The sequence below is a fragment of the Pseudopipra pipra genome, chromosome 3 (assembly GCF_036250125.1).
Source record: "Pseudopipra pipra isolate bDixPip1 chromosome 3, bDixPip1.hap1, whole genome shotgun sequence".
Classification (NCBI taxonomy): Eukaryota; Metazoa; Chordata; class Aves; order Passeriformes; family Pipridae; genus Pseudopipra; species Pseudopipra pipra.
This window is the reverse complement of record NC_087551.1, coordinates 32,982,316-33,003,442: the sequence shown is the minus strand read 5'-3', so window position 1 is coordinate 33,003,442 and position 21,127 is coordinate 32,982,316. Positions and strand designations below refer to the sequence as shown.

Here is a 21,127-nt window from a genome sequence, read left to right as displayed (position 1 = left end):
ATGGTTTATCTAAAAGCAACAAGGATGTTTTCATTATAAACAAGCAAGGCAATAACGAAAAACTTGTTTAAGCCTTAGCCCTTTGAATAAATTAAACTTAGGCATGAAGGATATATTTTTGTCATGAGGCATCAAAAAAATACTTGCCCAATACTTAACTTTGTCCAAATATGAGTGTGTGAATGTTAATATATATTTAGGAATTCCTTTATGCTTGCATAAATTACTAAATCAGAGAAAAGGGAATGAGTAGTTGTGAGGAGAGCTAAAAAGAGAGATAAAACAAAAAATTAAATTAAAATACCTAGTCCTTAGGTAATCAAATTCTCCTGGAAAAAAAGGGTCAAATAAGTTGTTGTGTGACAGGTAGATTTGTAACTATATAGTTAATGAGCACAGGGGAAACAGAGCTTAGCCATTTTTTCAGGATGCAGGATGTGCAAGTATACATTGCTGTTTGACTGTGGATTGTGATAGTGGAGGTGTCAGCTGGAACATATCTCAGGAATAAACTGACAATACTTCTGTCAAAAGGCCTGACTGCCAGCATGTTGTTTGCTTAGAGTTAATGCCACCTATGTGATAGAAACTATTATTCATTCTTTTCTCTTGAGGAATGTGAATAAGAGAGCAATGAAAGGTGACAGAGTATTCTTTTTTCTTTATTATAAAATGAAATAAGTTCCTTGGGGAAAAAAATGTATATAAAGACAACTCTGTGTTTAAATGGAATTCTTATTTTATATATTGATTGTTTTTTTCTTGTTCAGTATAGTAGATTTACTTTCAAGTAGATACTAAAATTGTATTCATTTATCTCTCTAGGGTCTACATTTAATTGTATTCATTTGACCAAGCCAACTGACTTCTCAGTGGGTTAAGTGGTATTTCTTTTATGAGTAAAGGGTGCTGGGCTGGCTCTCAGTTATGGAGGTGAAATCTATCTTTATACAGTCATCTGCAGCAATGTAGTGACCATTTTTATGAATTAAGTCTCAGAAAGGTGTCCCGGCATGATTTAAGTGCTCCTTAAACCTGAGGAGAGCCTTCAGTTCCAGAGTGTGTTTCAGTGCTGTGCTCAGGTTCTATTCTTCAAATCTCTTCCAGTTGTCGCTTTGCTGAATTCAACGGTGGGGCTTCACATTTATAGCAGTGTAAGGCAACGGGCAGGAATCATCTCTGTACGTTGCTCTGCAGGTTTTATCTGTTTGCCTGAGATGCATTAGGGGACATTCAGATCATTTTTTTTCAGTAACAGAGAGTGGTGCAGGTAAGTAGCTTCCAGCTAGTGAGAAGTGATGAGCTGCTGGCAGCAATGACCTTTCCAGCCTTCCCAGCTAGATCCAGAAGAGGATACATGTTTACAGTTTAGACTGAAGGCAATAGCTAACTTAGTGTGAGTTATAACAGTGTATTCCAACAACAAGACAGTTAATTGGTTATTATATACCTGACTGTTGTTGATGTAGTAATATTTATGTATTTCAATTTTAATAAAATAATTTGTATTTCAATGTAATATTTTAACTGCCTTGTAGAAAATATGTGTCAGTGTGTGTGATTAGCAAAATCGATATTTGTTAGTTTAATTTACATACTTTTATCAAGTAAGCACAATATAAGTGCATAAATTTTTTGGTATTTCTTTTATCATTCTAGAATGCTGAGGCCTGGAACAATTTATCAACTGCTTATATCAGATTAAAACAGAAGTAAGTACGTCAAAAGGATTAGAAGATACTGCTACCAAAACAAATAACTGGGATTTCCTTTTTTTTGACATTAAGGTTTTTATTCTTATAAGGTGCTTACCTCGTATTTTGTAATTCTTAGCCCTTCAGTTCCCTCTCCCTGGTTAAGTCACTGGTAACTATTTCATTTCACAGGAAATAGCTTCATAAGCTTTATACAGGTAGCAGCCTCTCTCTACTGTGTTTTCTTGTTAAAAGTATTTATGATGTAGTAAGTACAACCAGTGCAAAACATTCATAATAAAATTGGAAACTGATTTGACTATGAAGCTAAGAAGATAGGTCCATTTCAAGCAAACTGTACATTCAGACCCATGTAATTTCATAGTATATTATTCTCAGTAGATTTAAGGGAAAACCAGACAGTTTGGTTTTTGTATTACAAAAGCAGATGGAAATCTGCACACATGCTAGCTTGCTTGTTCTTTTCCCTCTTTGGATTTCAACTCAGTGTAATAAAAGTTTACCTGAAAGAACTTAATATTTAAGAATTTTCACATTATAACTTGTCCCCAAAGAATGAAACAAAAGAATAAAATAAATTATTTTTAAAACCTCTATTCAAAATCTGACATCAATTTATATGGTTATGCAGTCAGGAGGCAAACTAAAAAAAGAGAAAGAATAGTAAATTTACAAAAAAGGGTTAAATTATAAACATGCATAGTGGGAAGTAATATCACAAATGAAATCAAGAGGTTGATATGCTAATGGGAGCTGGAGGGAGGAGAAAATAAAGGTTAGAATAACTACACAAGGCTAAGAAATAATAGAAATTCCCCCAGGAATCACGTGGGATAGGACTGTACAGTAAATTTTATGTCAGTATTACATGCTGGTATCCCAGTGTGGCTTGTATTTGAAGTAGAATAGCAACTTCTTTGATTATTCGTGTAGTCACTTATAGACCAAGACTGTGTATGAGCTCATTTAACTCACTCTCAAAACAGAGAATATCTATAGCAGTACATTTCAGAACAATTTATGGGGGGGACTGAGTGGTGGTGAAAGTTTAAATTCTTATTTTTCAAGCCTGCCAGCAAAAAAAAAACTAAAATTGAGTGAGGATTTAAAAAAGGAAAACAAAGTAAAATACTTAATTGTTTTCTTTCACTCCCTCAAAAAAATCAAGCTTTACTCCAGCCGCGCTGTTAAATCAGGCCCACTCATGCATTGCACATTTGGCCAAGTCTTGGTGGAGTCTCATACAACAGACAAATATAAAATGTTTACACTTTTATGAAAAGTGTATGCAAACAATTTGCTAACACCCAAAGGAAAGGGGTTTTGTTGTGTTTTGAGGTTGTTTGCTTTATAAGACTCCACAAGTTTTGTGTATTCTGAATTTCCTTCAGAAAAATTAATTGTGATGAAAACAGACTCTGATTTGGTTTACCAGAAGAAATTCATTGGGTGCCAGAAGGTTCTTGAAATCTAGGTCTTGGATTTGTCAGAACAAACTGAAACTGGAACTGGCCCTTTGTCCTTTGGGTGAAAGATTCCTGGTTTCCGAGACAGGATAATGCATTGATGCAGCTACTGTTTCCTGTTTGGGTATGAGTTGGTTTAACTGGTTAAGGATACACCATCATTACACGATTGGTTAAATACGTAGGGGATTTGTTTTGGGAATCTAGATGGCTTTATTAGCATCATGAGAGTGATGATCTGTGAAATACGTCTTCCATCCCATCCCTTTGGTATCTTGATTACATTTCATATTTGCTTCTTACTGGCGTCTGCCCTTCTGAGAACTTATTAACTTTTTTAGGAAGATAGGACAGATGATGCAGGCTAATCCTGCAGATGTTGACGAGCAGTTGCAGAAACAGTTTCTCAATGGGGTACATCAGTCAGGCAGAGCATCTTCCAGCCTGTCAGAGAGCTGTGGCAAATCCCAGCTTTCATTGTAGCAAAATCCACAGAGGAAGGAGCGGGTCTCTGTTCTTTTCTAATACAATCTATCAAAATCAGGGTCTAAAATCTCTCAGTGAAGTGAATCTGTTAGCAGTGGAGGAGAGTCAATTGTTAGTACATTTACTCATCAGCATTATGTCTATCAATATATCAGGAAGAGAAAGAAGAAAGGAGTGAACACGGGAAGATCCTGCCTGCAGACTGTTCTGCTGTAGCTATGCCAAATTACCTGTTTTCCTTACATAATTTTGTTCTAGCAATCTGCTCTCTTCATGTGTATTTAGTAACTTTTTTAATATTGAGGGCTTAGATTGGCAGTTATTGGCATTTTTCCCTGACCTAACCATTCCAAGCTTTTAATGGCCTGATTAACTAGTTAGATATTACCTTTTCCTGGCTGAGATATTTACACTCTCTTGGACCCTCTTTTTGAAATTCAACACACAATTTCTTTGGGCTTTCTTTAGAGACAGCACTTTTAACAACTTACTCAAGCAGTAGAATAGAGGAAGTGAACTGCAAGTTTTGATAACAGGCCATCTTTATACGATATTTATTAAAAAGAGATTTATTGTCATGTCTTACCAATGTAGATTTTTTTTACCAACCCAGGAGAACTCTGTTTCAAGTTTTTATTTAAAGGAATCTATTCCTTTTTGGCTTTTTTTTTTATGTATCATTACTGTCCAACTGAGAGTACACTTTGGTCTCTTAGAAAGAACCATATAATTGCAATTCTCCAGCAAAGCTTTTTTTAAAGTTTCACATTTGTTGCAACTTTTGGCAATATGTTTAAAACTTTAAACAGTAAGCACACAGACCTTACCAACATACACTTCAGATGGCACGTTGCTTACCAGAGAATGCCATTACTTCTCTATTTTAGTAAGAGAATGGTCAAGAGTTGCCTGCAGTGGATCCATATGAAAAAATAAAGATGCTTTGTAACTTGATAGTGATTTTATAGGAATTGTGCTTTCCACTTTTGTAGTGGTTTAAACCACTACAATTCCATAAAACCTTCTCCTGCTCCTGTGAGATGGTTCACTGGGCAGCGCCTTTGGAGAAGGGCCCCTAATAGTGTTTGGGCTACTCTGACACATTTGTACTGAGCAACACAGCATCAGGGAGCAGAGAGGGTAAGTAAACCTTCCAGCTGACCTAAGGAAAAAAGCAGTTAAAAATGCGGAGCTTCTGTGCAGTGGACATGCATGTTTTACATGTGCAAATGTTTAAAATAAATCACAAAAAGCTGTTAAGTAACCTTCTTCTGTGTGATGAAATAAGTCAGTACCATTCTGCATCTACCATGAACTCAGTGATTTTCTGGTTTTCAATGTTTATTAGAACTGTAGCATGAGTAAGATTGTTTTCTCATGGTTCCAGTTAAAAATTCAGAAAGGAAAATATTGACATAGATGGCTCAATTATGATGAATTTTTGTCAAAAATAATTATGAGAGCTAACAAAAATTACATAGTTCAGAATACAGAGTGTACTGTTTTGAATGAACTGATAGAAAGTAATTTGCAAAAGAGATTAAGGGATTATCAATATTGTAAATGTTGAACAATAGCTTTTATGTTGCACTGTTTTCTAAATGTATTTTTTTAAATAAGCAGCTTTATATTTGATAGAAAGCCAACTAATTTTAGTCTAGAAATCTTCTATAATCAAGATTTAATGTAGAATCTTAATTTCTATTCTGTTTTTATTATTGATTAGGATCAAAGCATTTCGAACCCTCCAAGAAGCTCTCAAGTGCAACTATGAGCACTGGCAAATATGGGAGAACTATCTTCTCACCAGTACAGATGTTGGAGAGTTTTCAGAGGCAATTAAAGCTTATCACCGGCTCATGGACTTAAGAGAAAAGTACAAGGATACACAGGTCAGGAAGTTTTCTTATTTAGTCATCTTATATGTTCAGTACTTTTTCTTCTGAGACAGAGAGAGATTGCTGATAGCTACTGATAGTGGTATCAGTAATGACAGTATGCATACCAGTGAAGTTATGTTGGCAAGTGATTTAATTTTTGGAGATTTGTAGTGTAAGAATAAATGTTTAAAATAAAAATGGACAAAACCAAAAACCTTTGCATCCCGATTGCAGATTGCAGACTTCTTCAAAGGACAAGCCCTGCAGTTTTAAGATCTATTTTTATATGAAACACTATGCATAACTCCCTCTTTCCATATTGTTCCCACATGTCTCAGTATCAGAAATAATATAAATTATTTAGTTTAAAAAAAGGTAATCTTTTTCCATGTGTTTGAAAATTCCACAAATGAGCCTTTGAAAGTAAATTGAATGCATTAAAATCATAACATTGATTCTTAATAACCAGAATAAAGAAAAATAGAAGAGGTATCTTTTGCTCATCTTTCACTGTAGTTCAGTTAAGTTCAGTTAACTTTTGTGTTTGTAAATGTACGCTCTCGACAAAATCCAGAGAACCTACTTCAACAGCTTCAGCTGTGATGTTACCTTGCCTGAAACCAGGTTCTGATCCAAGGAGTGTTCTGTACACTCAGTGAAAACAGCAAGGTGAATCTGAAAGGCAAGCCAAAGAATCTCTTAAGCATAGTAGTGAAACACCTTCAAAATCCCTTGCAAACTTAACGGATCTGGTTTAAAAGCTTACGAGTTCTTGGGGAGATTGTGTATAGTACCAGGGTAAGAGGAACCAGCTGCTGCTGGTCATGGAACACGGGCGTACGTTTTGGTTTTTGTCCCATAAAAAATAACTTCCCTGGATCTTGTGAATTTGAGTCCAGTGATGAGTAGAGAGAACAGGCAGAATTAGTTACGATTGTGGAAACATCTCGTTTGTTCATGGGAGGCAGAGATGTTAAACACTTTTTTCAGAATAGTTTTTAATAACAAGTTGTATGTGACTGCAGTACTTACTACTATAAAGCCAATCATGCACAGGATAACATTCTATCTTAATAAAATCTTTCAGGTTTGATATAGCTAACATTAAAGGTCTTACTCTCTTTGCACTAAAAAATGTCTATGGAAAATAGTCTTTAAGTGATAAGGATTAGTGTGTTTTACAGCTACAGTATTGTAGTACTGGTAGGGCCTGTCATGGAACATCTTGTAGATGGTTGGCTTTTTTCAATGAATTTTTTTCTCAATTGTTAGTTTAAATAGCATTTCTAGGGGTGGTGTACTGTATTATTTTAAACAGATTGACAGCTGACTAGGAATAGAACCTTCTACATGTATTTGCCCATTTTAAATATTTTTAGATGATACAGACTCCTGTTACTGTTATTCATCAGATTCTATGTAGTATATTTTGTTAAAATATTTGGGGATATTGCTTGCGCTAAATTTCTATTTTTGTTGTATAACTCTTTTGTCATCTTGTTCTCATTTAACTTTTATCATTTTTACAGAAGCATATATATGCTCTCCTTCCTACATTTTTTTTCATCCTAATTTTAACTTTGACTTCGGATATGTGAAGTGTTTTATGGGTTTCATTGTAACTTGTAATACAGTTTCCTCAATTAGAAGGATTTTACTATTTTGCCAAGAAAAACCTCAGAGCCTCATTAAGGAATTTCAGAAAGACTTTAATCAATTTTCTTACAAGGAAGAGAAGAGCATTTCTGTAGCAAAACAAAGAAGCATGTAAAAATAAAAGCTTTTGCTGAGATTGTTTACAGAGCTCACGATTAATTGCTAAGCCTCTCCAGTTTGCCAACTGGATTGTTTTAGAGATCATCAGTATAATTGCCTTGTGCAATTGTGTTTTAGCAATGTAAAATCATAAGCATGAGTACATGGAAACCTACACCTTTGTTTCCATGCAGCATAGTATGATCTTCTCTCAGGTTATATTTAGTATTTGTAGTCATCATAGATTTTTATTGACAGACTACTAAGCTAGATGGCATAGTGGTGAGAAAGAAGGTAGGAATTGAAATAAAATAAATATCCATGAAACTGAAAGAAACAAGTTGAGTTATCGATTCTGATTCTTTGTGAAAACAGAAAGCCAGTGACTAATCGCTTTTAGCATAATCATTGTTGCAGAATACCCCTTGTGAGACTGAATGCATCAATTACAAGTATGCAATTGAATATATAATTCGAAATGTCCTTGATTTCTGTAGTTACATAAGACTATTTTATTTCAGAATAGTATGAAGTCATATTTTTAAAAATCACTAATTTCTTCTAATAACAGTAAAGCATTCAGATCTTCATGTAGAATTTCTGTTAGGCCATTGGTGTCTTTTTTCACACTCTTCTGAGTACAGAAGACCTGGGAAAATTTGCTTCTAAGCTATTCTAGTAATTTAACAATGTCATCCTTGTGGCAAAGGTTCTGAGATCATGATGTCATGAGGCTTGAAGATATGTATGTACAGATTCTGCAGACAGAATTGAACACAGTAAGACTAAAGGGCTCTTTATAAAGAAGAAACAATGCAATAAAAGATTACAGCAAAGGACATAGTTTCAAAGGTCTCAATTTCCTAGCATTCCACATACATGTTAAAAGCATGCCTTTTTACCTTCCCTCCTTACTGGTTCTTAAAATTCTTCACATTTCCATATTTCTTTTAATGTTCATGAACCTCCTGAGAAATATACCTGGAAAACCTTTAATATACATGTTATGTAATAACATACGAAGGCTCACTGAATTATCTGTAGTTTCCACTGGTAGACCAGTCACTAAAAAGTACCCAAGGAAAAAGCCTTACTTGTTGTGATCGTCAATTTAGTCTCTGAATTATTAGTATGAGGTAGTAAATATACCTGAAACATTTTTGCAACTGCTCATCATACTCCTTTTTGTCACATGCGTGAGGCACTCAACCTTTTTTACTTGGAAAGTTGCAGTTTGGTGAATAACAAAGCTATTTTGTGGGTGGAAAAGCTGTGTTGATGCACTCCTTCAGAAACCAAGTCTTCATCATGTGCTGTCAAAGAATACGAATGCAGAAGTACGGACAAAGCGTTCCACTTTGCAGTTCTGTGTTTTTCAGATTCTAGCAAAGTTTTTCTCTTAAGCTCTACATTAAGTAACATCCTCGTTTCAGTGGTTTGTGTTGCCAAACCCTTTCTAACGAAAGGCCACAAGGACATGTTCCAAGGGATTTTGAAAAGCGGGGGTAGGAATTAAAAATTTCTGGAGCTCTGTTTCTTTTAAGTGCCTCACTAATGACAATTATCTTTATTTTAAAACCTTTCATTTGGAAGGGGTGCAGGGAGGGCTCACAGACTGCAGATTTGTTGTTTTGGATCTGGTATCTGAGGTTTTTCTTCTTTCTTGAGCACTGTCAAGTTTGATTAGTATTAGGGAAGCTTCTAAAAATGGTTTGACCAAGAAAATTTTTATATGAAAGGAGTTGTTTGGAGAACAATTGTGAAATGAGATTAACTGGTGACAATCACAGCATTTATAAATTATTTGGTTTGTTTTGAAGGTTTTGTCTTGTGGTGTCTTTTGTTCAGTTTTTTGGTGAACACACATTATTTACAAAAGCAAAGGAGAAGGAGGAATGCAGATAGTGTGATGTCATACTAAACACAAACCCTGCTCAGTGGTCATATGGAGCCCAGTTCATTAAAAGAGACGTGAAAAAAAACAAATGAACAAATAAACAAAAAACGCTCTACTGCTTGTTTGAGATCCTGGGTAACAGAGCATTGCTTTAGTAGTTTAGTATATATGGCAGTTCAAAACTTCTCAAAGATACAAATTTTAACACTTAGGACAACCATCTAAAATGGAAAGCTCTGCTACAGTGCTAAATACTTTTTGATGATTAGGACAATTCACTTGCAGTTTGAAATAACTTCATTTAAGAACTGGGCACAACCAAGCATTAATGATTCATTACTGTTTAATGGGCCCTTTAATCCGGTTTTTGACACTAGTTTTGTTTTCACTGCTGTAGTGCTAAAGCTTACACGGAAAAAGGAGATGGATTGTTACGATGAAAGTGTAAGCAAAGCCAGAACTCTGTGAGAATACGGATAATTTTTCAGTTGCTAAATCCTACTGACTAAGGAAATTTTTTTTCTTCATGTGCAAACAAACTTTTTATGACTACACATGATGTTTATGCGAAGTAACTTTTTTGACTTTGAGTAAATATTTTTTTAAACTGACAAGTCATACATCTATGTATGAATCCTCAGGACCAGTTCTTGTTCCTTGTCAAAAGAGAACACAGTTGAATATTTCTTCTTACACCTCTTATTTTTTTTTTTTATTACAATGCTGTAGTAATGGAAATATCAACACTTGTTGGTGTTTTGTTAGCAAATCGTTATAGAAGACCTGATTCATTTAATAATGGGGTTTCGCCCCTCATATTCCAAATCATTAATATAATATGAATTTCAGAACTTTGGGACTATTAATAGTTGATCATATTTTCTATTATCTAAAGTGACTCATAAGAGCACTAGAAAATAAAAGAAAGAACAGCCAGTTTGTCATATAATATTATAAAGGCTATAAGCTACTGTTATGGTTTTGGCAGGGAAAAGGGAGGAAGTCTTTAGCTGATGTACAGATGCTACTATGATATTTTATCATCTGTTAAAAGATACCAGGTAGATGTATAATTATTTTCACTTTTCCTATTACATGTATTTATTAATAACAGTTTCTGCCTTTTTGATTGATTTGGGTTGTTCTGTCAAAGATTTCCTGTATCTGATAAAAACTTACTATTTTTGGGGATGCATTTTAATTCAGTTGTTCTATAGAAGAAAAATTGTTTTAGGAAATGACATATCACAAATGCTAAACTGCATATGTTTTAATTTTAAGTGTAATATACTTAGATACTGTCATAATTTTTACATTGTTTTCTGCCAGTTTTCTGATTTGTGAGGATGAACTCCATCCTGCTTTTGCTAGAGCAGTAGTATGTTTCTGTGGTTTGTGACTAATCACAGGTCATCTTTGACATTCATTTTATTACTATCTTGATATTAATATTGCTATTGATGTGATTTCATTGTAAGTATTAGTATCACATGGACAAAAATGTTGAAACATTAAAGTTGCCAAATGACAGACACACAAGTTAGGAAGTACCGGTATGAAGGTGTTTGTGTGACTTTTACTGGCCTATCTTCAATGCATGCCTCATTTTGTTTTTATCCTTATTTCTTCCCCAGTCTCTGTGTCTCATGCATTTCACAGAACAGGTATTACTCACTTAATAAGCCACAGCTTTTCTGGGTTTTATTTTCTTCTAATTCACCACGTCTTAATTTACATGTGCAGTTTCTCATTTTATTGAGAAGGAACTGAGGCAAAGTGAAACTGCTTTCTAATTTTCAGTGTCCAGTGTGGGACATGAAGACTCACAATTTTTCCAGGGACACCTGGTATTATGTAGCATTTCATACATGCAAAACCAAGCTCCCATTGAGTTCACCAGCAGCTACACATGCTCAGCATTTCCACGGGCCAGATCCCACATTCTCAAGCCCGTGACTCAGAAAATATGGCCATTAATGGGTACTTGTAAAAGAGTTTGATGGAACTGACTTGGCTAGTAATTTACCAGAAGTGCATTATAAACAGAGATTCCCAAGGTGATATTCAGTTACATTTCAGTTTCCATCTTACCCACTGTACATCTTTCACTTTCTGCAGGTAGTTAAATAGAGGTCCTGTAAGCAACAATGTCTTCCATTACCTGAATTAATTTGATTCAGCCTCTTTACTCATCTTTTCAGAACTGTATTATGAGATGAAATTATCTTTTGGATGCTGCCAGAATTCCTATACCATTGCTTGTCACACAAGCCTGTTCAGGTAACCCAGAATTCTGCCTTAGGTCTCTGACCTCTTTATATTCACCAACATAGAATCTTATAGATGAGATTTTTAATCAGTTGAATTACTCCGCTAATAATGTATTTCTAAGTAAATTCTCTACTTGTCATATGGTACTATATTTGTATTTTTCCTGAACCATTAGGAGGGACCAAATATGCCATTATTTATATTGATGTTGATTTGAGTTGAAATAAAAACTCTCTCCTACCGCTTTTTTAAGGTGCTGGCTATTCTGGTCAGAGCAGTAGTGGATGGTATGGCAGATCGTGCTGGAGATGCAGCAAGTGGATTGAAGGGAAAATTGCAAGAGCTCTTGGGCAGGGTCACTTCACGAGTGACAAATGATGGGGCCATCTGGAGACTTTATGCCCAACTTTATGGAAATGGAGAGAATGATAATGGGGAAGATATTGAAAAGGTAAATGTGTTGTGAGGTATAACTTTTTACACTTCTGATAGAAACCTTCTGTTTTCTAACAAACTATAGTGCTTGCTATAGTAAAAGATGCTCTTGTTCCAGATGTACTTTGCTTTAGTGTTTTTATAAGCTCATTTTCTGCTTTTCATGTTCCTACAGCACACATTTTTGTTACAACAGGAGCAAGATGTTTTACATCAGTTTTTGTGCATTAAAAAAAAAAAATCCCTTTTTTTCCCCAGCGTTTCATTTTCAAGCATCTCATAGCATATGTCCTGGATTTGTATTCTGAAACTTTTGTTGGCAGCAATCTAATGTCTGTAATCTAATGGTGGTGTGGGTTTGGGGGGTTTTTTTAATTGGAATCTTTGATTCTGGAGACAAGATATTACAGCTTCTGAAAAAAAAATGGGTCTTAAAAGCATGATCCAGTGGCAGCATAAGCCATCTGTATTCTACTTTGCAATCACTAAGGGAAAATGCCTTTAAAATACTCTATACTACAGTTAGAGTTCCCAGATTAAAAAATGTTTTGGCCTTAATTAGCTTAAAATGGAATTAAATAACAGTATTCATTCTGTTGAACCATTGGTTTCTCTTTACCTGTTGCTGGTTTTGCTGTATTAACTTCTATCTCTTGTCCCTATCGCTTCCTAGGGAGTCAAATTGATTGCATTTCCAAAGTAACCACTCTGCACTGCTAGGAGTGTTTATTTTGTTGCATGCTTGAGTGTGCTTTGCATTTGATATTAAATTTCCAAAATTCAAATAGCTTTGCACACTCCCAAAATACTTATGGGTTGTCAGATCTTCACTGAAGCCGAAAATACACAAGGTTGGCATTCAGTATGTGTTCCCTAAGCAGGGTATGCCTTTGGCCTAGGCAAAAATGTCTGTCTGGAGGATTGCATGTTGCTTGATGTCAGGCATATTAGGAAGATGGTTGGGCCTACAAATTATATGACTGTGGGCTTTAACTTATAATAATTTGGGCCATACTTGTTGTCTTTTTGTGCTTTGCCCTGCAAAAAGCCTTGTTTTGTCATTGCTACTGTCTATCTCCAATTCTTACCTTTTTTCCTTCCCTCTTTTTCTTTACAGTTGAAGTAAAAGGGATTTGGCCTACTTAGAATTCAGAAATACAGACACTGCAATATCCTGTAATATATCCTCAAATTCTTACTCAGACAGGCAAAGGAGCAGAGGCCCTGTCTATACTATAAATGTAATAATTTCAGAATCTGGTTACATCACAGTATTTTTTACTAACCGAGTTAAAAGCATGGTTTCAATTTGTAGAGTAGACAGGACTTAAACTGTGTTTCCTAATCAGACTGGTTATGGAACATGCTTACAGCCCCTGCAAGACAGAATGACGTTTATAAATACTTAAGGTATGCTTACGTGTGTATCTAAATATCCTGGTACGACGGTACCACAGATACAGATCATGAGAGAGCAGAACTGCCTACAGCCACAGTATACATTAATTTACAGTGTAAAAATTCGTTTTCTAAACGCTGAATAATCACTGATTTCTGATATCATATTATAAAGTAAAAATTACAAAACCAGTATTTGTTTGCTTCACTACCATAGGCACCATCACTTGTCAGTCAGATATTCAGTGCATATAGCTGTCTGTAGAAAAATTCTAGATGTAGAGTTGCGGTTTTCCACCCACATTTATAATGCAAAAGTTCAATGAATTCTGAAAGGGCCCTTTTTACTATATTGTGGCATCATAGGACAAAGATATGGAAGAGATCTTTAATAGTGTCCTGTACCTCCTTACAAATGTAGGGTTTGACCTTTACTCCATACCCTTCTATTCTGCACCTTATATAGTGCAGGTTTAATTATATTTAACCAATTTAGTTCCTAACATTGCATTTGAAAGAACAATCTTGTATGCCTGGCTATTGTAAAGGGTGGCTTGGTTGTTGTTGGTTTTTTTTTTAATTTTCTGCTCTGCTGCTATAGCTGATGCCACATGAATCACTAGACTACATTTACAATTCGCAGCAAGGCTCTGTAAATTGAATCAAAGTCAGACAAGGTTTACAAGTTAGGAGTGTAAAACTGCTGAAGTGTTGAGTTTGTGGGGGTTTTATTTTTTTTTCTTTACCTTAGCATATATTTACTCTCATGCTTCAGTGTATCTGAACTGCCACCTCATTCAGTACTTCTCTCTTCCCTATGCTGAATGCAGTCCAGTCCACATCTTTCCCACCAAGGAATCTTTCCAACCTTCAAGTTTCCTGCTGATACATACCAAGGCTATGAAACCCCTCTGTTCCTTGAACTTTCCCCAGCTCATAACTGTTTCCTTTCAGGATAAATCCAGGTTCCAGAAGTGCAAACAAACAGCTCATAAGACTTTGAATTCTTTCCCCTCCCTGACATCTGTCAGCAAAACCCCCCTCATTTGCTGCTCTGACTCAGACATGTACAGACTGAAATCAGACTGCTGTAAAAACTGTTGTTCCTTCTCTTGGAAGTTCTTGCCTCTGCTGGCCAGAACTGCTACCAGTTATAACCTAGATTGTTATGAAAAAAAAATATATAATTCACTCTAGTTTGACTTAATATACCTTTACTACAATTTACAAAAGCATGAACGGTTCAGTCCCCTGTGCCATAGTGATTGAAACTCCAGTGGGAGAGAGAGAGTAGAAGCTTCTGGGGTGACACCCCACAAATTCAGAAGTCTTTATTGTGCTCATGTGTATGTACCACACTGAAAATTTGTTATTCTTTTATATGATATTTAAACTCTTCAAAAAGATAACTGGAGAGTTTTCATTGAACCAAGCCATGCATGTAGCTTCTGGTATATATTTGTTTCACATTTTTGATGCTGTAGAAAGAAAACAAAACTCTAAAACAAAAACTAATTTCTTCTACTTAAGTTTTTCTTTTTTTTTTTTTCTTTAATGGGACCCTCCTTCCGTATTGTGTGCATTTATTTTTCCTGTTCACACTGAGACCAGAGCAGTTAGGCAGCTAATACCTGCGTCTGTAAAATATATTATTTGCCAAGAATACATATACAGGAAGAAAGCTTTGATGTATTCAGTTATAATTTTTTTAGGTACAAATTTGCTATTTGAAGTGTGAATGCAAGTACTTTTCTGTTTTTCATGTGCATTTAATTATGATGAGTTGGCAAACATGGGTCACATCCATCAGTCTAGACAGATTTTTAAAAGATAAGAATTAGACACGTTACTTTATATGCCACTCACACTTGAGATGCAATATTGGTGAAGAACATCTGTGTTACAGCTGGCGCTTAACTGTTGCAGAGAAGGACAGTACTCCAACTCGCAGGAAATCAGGCATAGTAAAGATACACTCATTTTCCAGGTTGACCATTAATTTCATAGATACTCAAAACTAAAGTAGTCTTCTAGTTTGTTTTCTCACATATTGATAATTTTTTTTTTCCTCCTCACAGTCACTGCAGTGTCTCACTAAAGCACATAAATGTGAAATTCAATCGAGTGATTGGGAGAAAGATGTTTCTTCTTTTAAGGAGGTGGTAAAAGGAGCCATAGAGATTGCACGTGGTATGTTCACCTGAAAAGAAATGTCATTACTCATGAATAGTGTAACAAATATTTATTAAGCTTAGTGGCAAAATAATATTCTCCTTTACCCATTACATTTATTCCTACTATTGGGAGTCCTTTAACAGAGAGTATCATCCTGATAGTGCAGACAAAAATATACTTGGAATGAGGCAGAAATTGTGTAGGGTGAGTCAGTAAACATATGACTGGTAATCATGGAATCAATTAATTTCATGATCTAGCAACTTCATAATGCAAGGGAAACTGCATCTGCAGTTCATCTCAGTCCTCAGATATTCACATAAGTTGTTAGATTGAATGTGCCAGTCAGGAGATGGATGAGACTTCGACTTAGTAAGATTACTCACTGTTTTGTGATATTTATGTTTAAGAAGGATGCATATACCTGTTGAGTTTAGAGTTATCTTCTTAAAATTACTTGGCACTTTTTTTCTTCATGTTTCTTTTGGGGGATTTTGCATTTAAAAATTGCCTATGGAGGGTATCAAGATCTTTAAATGTTTTTGTTTAAAGATTATTGCTGGAATGATAATGCTTTTTTGTTTTGGGGTCCTTCTGTATTTGGATTCTAGTGGCTATAAAATGCAGTAAGAACAAATCTAATCATCAGGAAGCTTTGCAGATACTTTCTTCAGCTCGGCTCAACTTACGTGGCCTGTCATCCAAAGCAAAGGTAGGAATGTTTGAAAGGTAGGAATTTTTGTTTGAAAGCTAGGAATCTCTGTTCTGTTGCCAGAAATCATTTCTCTGTTTTGAATCAATTATAGATCAAATAATACCTGCCTATCTCAGTGCACCATCAGGTGGATATTCATCTCTATGCTGTTAAGGATTCCAGTTTTAAGTAAACTTTTATTTCCCTTCTTCCTGCTGGGCTTTGACTGACATAAGTTTAAGAGGCAGCATTGACATTTCGGAGTAAGTTAGAATATTGCCTAAAATGTTGGGCAAACCGATCTGAGCATTTGAGAGAAATCAGTCATTTCAAAGACCTACTTTTTCTGTGAGTGGTCATGGGAGAGGCAGGGCAGTCTCAGAAAGAATGGATCTAAACCTGCAGAAAGAATCAAAATGTGTCAGGACTACTTTGTGTCACTTGAAGTGTTTTAGAAAGAGTTATTTATTAAAAGATAGAACTCATTACCCTACCAATTCAGATATTAATTACTTGGAAATTGTCATCATATTTGAATCATCTGTTTTCATTCAAAATACACTTCATGTCTTAAAGAGGGATTCTTCCTGCCTGTGGAGGGGGGTTAGCGATTGTGAATTATAGAGCATAAGTTTTATAACATGTGCTTGTGTTACAAAGTCTTGATTAATCATCAGTGTGCTAAACTTGGTTCATTCTCTTTTAAATCCTTTAATTTTAAGGATAAAAGCCTAGGAAAGTTACATAAGCAGACACAAGCTGGATCTGTAACTCTGCTTTTAGATACTGGCATAGGTATGACTTTGGAATGTGTTGAAAAAAGCCACAACTTATGTTTTGGTGTGACTCACAAAATATATTTTGATTTTGTTTTTTTTTTAAGTGCATAGACTGAGTATTACTGTACAGAAAGCAAGACTATGTGACATAAATTATAAGAATGCAAGTATAGATAGTTTATATTATGAAAGATCATGCAGTATCTGAAAGATGAGGAATGCATGAGTCTAGTAAATTGTACTCTTAATTTCTGAAGGCACTAATAAAGAGAACATCTATACTATTGGCAGATAATGCTGCCTCTAAGTTCTATGGTGCTTCTCAGAAAACTAACATGTTAGAGATTAAGCTGTTTATATGACCTCAGTGTTTTTGTATCCCTTCCAAGATGCCATCTTATTTTTAATTTGAAGTCATATTGAATTTTCAAAGTGTGTTGCAGTTCAAAAACTCAGTCATCTTCTGTCAGTTCCAATGAACAAACAGTTTAGCACTGTTTACGCCTGTCCAAGCTTGACTGTAGCATCTCCTTTTCCTGCCCTGTGAGTCAATATGAGCGTGGGATTTTTTTTCATTTTTTCTTTTAATAGAGAAAAGCACTTAAAAAATGGGCTAAGAGCAGACTCACTAGTTAAGATTTCAGAAGAAATAAAAGAACAGTGAAAGTAACTTTTAAAAGATAAAATTCCAAAATGTTGTAGTCAGTGCATGCAATTGGAACAAATCAGTAGTTTTTTTAACAGGTGAAACAATGTTGCTTCTCAGACTTCTTGCCTTTCTTGGGCTCTCCATCTTTGACATTTGAGCTCTGGTGTTGTGCCGGACTGGCAAATGCATCCACAGTCTGCAACTCAAAAATATGTTGTTCATGGGCTTCTTTCTATATAGAGCCTTCTGGGCAGCCACATGCTGTGGCCCTTGCCCCCATGCAGCATTTGGACCTGACAGGTGGGGTCTGTGAAAAAGAGAAAGATTATGGAGGTGTATCCTAAGTGCATGAAATGTGGGTACTGTTTTGGGGAAACATGGAGCACAAAGCCCAAAGAATGGTGGTGCATGAAACTTCCCCAGGCTGTCTGGATGAACAGATCTCTTTAACTGGGGGGGGGGGGGGGGGGGGGGAAGAACAAATAATTATATTATGCTGATTTATTTAGCTGTCTTAGCCAGAAAGAACCAAATTTTTCTATCATGTTCCCAGTGTGAGATTTTGGGGCTGAAAGTCAGAAGAGTTTCTGTACTTGTAGTGGGAACATGTTCCTATTTTTATGTAAGATGTTCCTTTCTTTGGTGACAACACTGTTTTGGGGCACATTGAAAACCTTGGTTCGAGCCTTTTAAGAACATTTTTGTGTGTATGCGTATCTTTATTGTCCCATTATGCTTTGATGATATAATGATGTACAGATGTACTCCAGAGCAACTTCTGTTTTCTTGGTTTGTTTTTCTCTCTAAATGTAGGCTTTTTGTTGTATGTAGTCAAATGAAGTGTGAATCACTCTCCCTTTACATAACAAAGGGGAAATGTATGTTTGGGTGTCACCCCTTCCCCATGTTTTTGTGGAGTGATACCTCAGGCAGCCTCAATATTAGTTGAGTCAAATGACGGGTTCTGGTCTTGCAGTAGCAACATGTTCAGGTGCCGCATGCACAAAACTCCTGTCAGAGCTTGCATATGTCGAGGCTTTAGACCAGCCATGTAACAGTCCTCTCCGTTGCTTTCCCTGTGAATAGATTATGATTGCTCACAAGTTAGCTGCTTTTTTTTTTGTCTTCAAGAACAATCTTTTTTTATTTTTCTGTAGTGTTTTGCTTTCTCTTTTATAACTTAATTATGCGCAGGTGAATGTCTCCACCCATGCATGTCTGGACATCAAATGTCAAAAAGTATTTATTTGAGAGTTTAGAGAAAATTATGCAACAAAATATGACACTGGGAAAAATGGTCATTAAAGTTCACAACTAATTTATCTGCAGATGGGCTTGTAAACTGCAGTGACAGTACGTTTTGAGTTTCATGAAAAATGTCCTTTACTTTCAACGGAATCAGGAGTCAGCATAGGTGTGAGAAATATCTCTAATTAAAATTTTGGAGACAGCCAAATAAAGTGAAACAAAGAACTTTATTAACACTGTGCTGGGTGCACCGGACTCGTGACCAGGTCCAAGCACACCCCAAATGGGAGGGATGAGCCCTTTTAAGACCCTTTGATTGACATAACCACTGTCTTGCTCCTCCCATGCCAAGCCTTGCTCTTTTCTTCCTTAAAAGGTGATATAGTCTTCTTCTTACAGTCCACTGGTTGTTTTAACCAACCTACCAAGTTGTTTCCCTGCCCCTGGCCACATGGTCCCTTGGTCCCAGTGAGCCCAGACTGGTCTTACTGCCTTTCATACTTTCCAGCCACCTTCACACCATAACTGTAAGCAACAGTAAGTAACTGTAAGCAACCCTGTAGCAGAACAGTGAGCAGCTCACCAGTCCTCGGCCACAAAATGGCTCCCCAACTTCCCAGATAAAATGACCTCCAGGTAACTCCGCATGAGGCAACCATGGAAACACTTGCTTGTAATAAAACCGTCTTATTCATTTCCTACAATGGGCAGTCAGGTCAGAACAGAAACCCAGTGTCCACAGGAGGATTCATCCCCTTTGGCAGAATATCAGATGTGTGACACAGCTTTCAGGTCTCTATATGAGCATGTGTGTGCACCTTCTGTTAATTAGCCACAAAATAGCCTTTTATTAGAGAGAGATGCCATCGTAGTTAGCAAAAAATATGAAAGGCAGTATAGTGGTGATGAGCTTCCTGTATTCTGTCTCTACACTGAAATAGAGAAACTGTATGTATATTTTAAAAGTATTTATTTATAAAGTACTTATAAGTATTTCTTTTTGTCATGCAGCAACTTTTCATAGACGTAACAAGTAATGAGGTTCACAGTGAGATAGCTGATGAGGTGGCAGCTATGGACAACATGATTGCTGAACTTCAGGAACTGAGCAACCAGCTGAGAGACCAGTGCTGACATATGGACCAGATTTCGTGACAGGAGGACAATAATGACATGTTTCTTTTGCCACTGCTTTTGCTGATGAAATGGTAGCAGTTCTCAGACAACAACATTGGCAATAAACATTTTTCTGTACAGTGCTGTTGTTGCAGTCAGCTTTCTTCAGAGTTCAGTCTGCCTAAGATTCTTTCTCATCTGGCTATGCTGTCTGACAAAGTTGCATGTTCCTCAGCCCTAGATTTTCTGGAAGAGAGCTACTGGTATTTGTAAGGCGATTATGGAGGATTAGTTCCGCCTGCCTGCATCTCACCCAGGCACTGGGATGCCACAGGATGCCCCACCCAGGTTACCCTGAGGGAGGAGGGCAGGTGCTGGGCTGGAGGGATGGAGAAGCATCCCTCCTCAGCAGAGGTGGGAGCTGAGCTCTGCTTACTGCCCGCTGCGGGGGCTGTGGGCAGGGCTGGGGCCTGAGGTGGCTCACTAAGTTGTCCTGGCATTTTCCAGTTTAATTTGGTGTTAATTAATTACAGGGTGGGAGTGGGGTCCTGAGAGCAAGAATTTAATCTTTTTTGTTATTCTTGTAATACAGTCGAAGTAGCAGGCTGTTTGTTGCATTAGGATTTACAAACATATTACTTAAAGCAGTATTGGTTTATTCAAATATACATAACTTTTGTTCCATGAGCAATAGACTGGCACTTCATTTGGGCTTTTTATAGGCATGGGGATTTTCCCACTGACACAGCAATAAAACTGCAGTCTAATCTAAAATATTTACATCTGACTAGACCTGAGTGAGTTATTTTCATCTAGATGGTTTTACATGGTTTCATTTTTAAGCATCTTTGCTACTACTCTGCTTAAAATTGCATTTTTTTTCAGAGTTTTCCAGAAACCTGTGCAAAATAATTTCCTCACTTACATGGTTTTAGCTTGCTCTTCCCTTCATAAGAATGATGCAGTCTCCAAAAATATGGTTATCTGTATTCTGGATTTGCACAGTCTGTGGTATGGGCTGTTACTGAATGGTAAGAATATGCTCCCTGAAGAGAAAAGTCAGAAGGTACAAGGAAACCAAACAATTAATTGGATTTGAAGCACCAGTAAATGCATATTATTTTGATTCATGGAGGGGGAAACCATCTTGACAACTTTGTAAA

The 21,127-nt window shown here is 36.3% G+C and overlaps 1 protein-coding gene across 2 annotated transcripts in view; it reads left to right on the top strand.

Annotated features, from left to right (window-relative positions):
• The window catches only part of TTC27 (tetratricopeptide repeat domain 27), a 117,496-nt gene extending 97,392 nt beyond the window's left edge, over positions 1-20,104 (top strand). For both annotated transcript variants that reach the window (XM_064648539.1, XM_064648540.1), the window contains 6 exons: positions 1,660-1,712; positions 5,394-5,559; positions 11,724-11,921; positions 15,382-15,493; positions 16,090-16,190; positions 19,860-20,104. In XM_064648539.1, coding sequence (XP_064504609.1) covers positions 1,660-1,712; positions 5,394-5,559; positions 11,724-11,921; positions 15,382-15,493; positions 16,090-16,190; positions 19,860-19,982 — 753 coding nt within the window. In that variant the 3' untranslated portion in view covers positions 19,983-20,104. The remainder of the gene's footprint in view (positions 1-1,659; positions 1,713-5,393; positions 5,560-11,723; positions 11,922-15,381; positions 15,494-16,089; positions 16,191-19,859) is intronic.
• Positions 20,105-21,127: the final 1,023 nt, after the last annotated feature.